The sequence below is a fragment of the Neopelma chrysocephalum genome, unplaced genomic scaffold, assembly GCF_003984885.1.
Source record: "Neopelma chrysocephalum unplaced genomic scaffold, ASM398488v2 Primary Assembly neopelma1_93852, whole genome shotgun sequence".
NCBI classification, from domain to species: Eukaryota; Metazoa; Chordata; class Aves; order Passeriformes; family Pipridae; genus Neopelma; species Neopelma chrysocephalum.
In genome coordinates this window covers 274-1,494 of record NW_020922565.1, presented here as the reverse complement: position 1 = coordinate 1,494, position 1,221 = coordinate 274, and the positions used below count along the sequence as shown (strand labels likewise).

At 50.9% G+C, this 1,221-nt stretch overlaps 1 protein-coding gene across 1 annotated transcript; it reads left to right on the top strand.

Annotated features, from left to right (window-relative positions):
* The first annotated feature begins 39 nt into the window (after positions 1-39).
* LOC113980359 (olfactory receptor 14J1-like) lies at positions 40-654 on the top strand. The gene has a single exon (XM_027707578.1). It carries the CDS (start codon positions 40-42, stop codon positions 652-654), a length of 615 nt encoding a protein of 204 aa, XP_027563379.1.
* Positions 655-1,221: the final 567 nt, after the last annotated feature.

The following is a 1,221-nucleotide window of genomic DNA, read 5'->3' as shown; positions in this document are numbered from 1 at the left end:
CTGTTCTTCTTTTCATCAGAGTATTATCTCCTCACTATCATGTGCTATGACCGCTATGTTGCCATCTGCAAACCCCTGCACTACGGGACCCTCCTGGGCAGCAGAGCTTGTGCCCACATGGCAGCAGCTGCCTGGGCTGCTGGGTTTCTCATTGCTCTGCTGCACACAGCCAATACATTTTCCCTGCCCCTGTGCCAGGGCAATGCCCTGGGCCAGTTCTTCTGTGAAATCCCACACATCCTCAAGCTCTCCTGCTCACACTCAGGCTACCTCAGGGAACTTGGGCTCATTGTGGTTAGTGCCTGTTTACTGTTTGGTTGTTTTGTTTTCATTGTTTTCTCCTATGTGCAGATCTTCAGGGCTGTGCTGAGGATCCCCTCTGAGCAGGGACGGCACAAAGCCTTTTCCACCTGCCTCCCTCACCTGGCTGTGGTCTCTATTGTTATCAGCACTGCAACATTTTCCCACCTGAAACCTCCCTTCTTCTCCTCCCCATCCCTGGCCGTGGCCCTGTCAGTTCTGTACTCAGTGGTGTCTCCAGCACTGAACCCCTTCATCTACAGCCTCAGGAACCAGGAGCTCAAGAATGCCCTGAGGAAAATGATGACTGGATACTTTTCAGGGGCAATGAAGTGCCTGTGTTCTGGTGTGTAGCATTCAGAATGGGACTCCTTCATGGCCCAGCCTTCCTGCTCTGGTTTTTCATGGAGGTCATCAGGTTCTTCTTGCAGTAATTTTCAATGCAATTAAATATTATTATGCATCTGCCTTCTAATTTAGTGTCTACCCATTTAATTTTACCCAGAGATATATAAATGGTGAATTGTGCTCTCTGAGTGTTTAAACAAAATAAAGGACCCTGCAGTGCCTTCTTCATCCAAGACCCTTCTTCTCAGATGTCCCTAAAGGACAGCACACTGCAGAAGAGGGTGTCTTTGCAAATGGGAAGGGGACAATAATCCCAGTCCAGCAGCACTACCAGGGAGCAGCAGGGCTTGGTCTTTGCAGAGCTGCTCTCTTTCCCCTTCCACACTGTCCTCCTGAGCCCCTTTCTCACTGTGAGGCCTGAGTGCTCTTGGAGCACAGTCCTGTGGGCTGGAAGCCCTTGGAGTACAGGCAGGGACAAGCCCTGGGAACTTGTGAAGCGTGGGATCTTCTGAGGCCACTGCATGTACTGGGTCACTTCTTCTGTCACCTTGCTCCACGGCTGGAACTCTCCTG

Coding starts and splice junctions, on each gene's coding strand:
- LOC113980359 (XM_027707578.1), top strand. CDS start 40: ATGTGCTATGACCGCTATGTTGCCATCTGCAAACCCCTGCACTACGGG.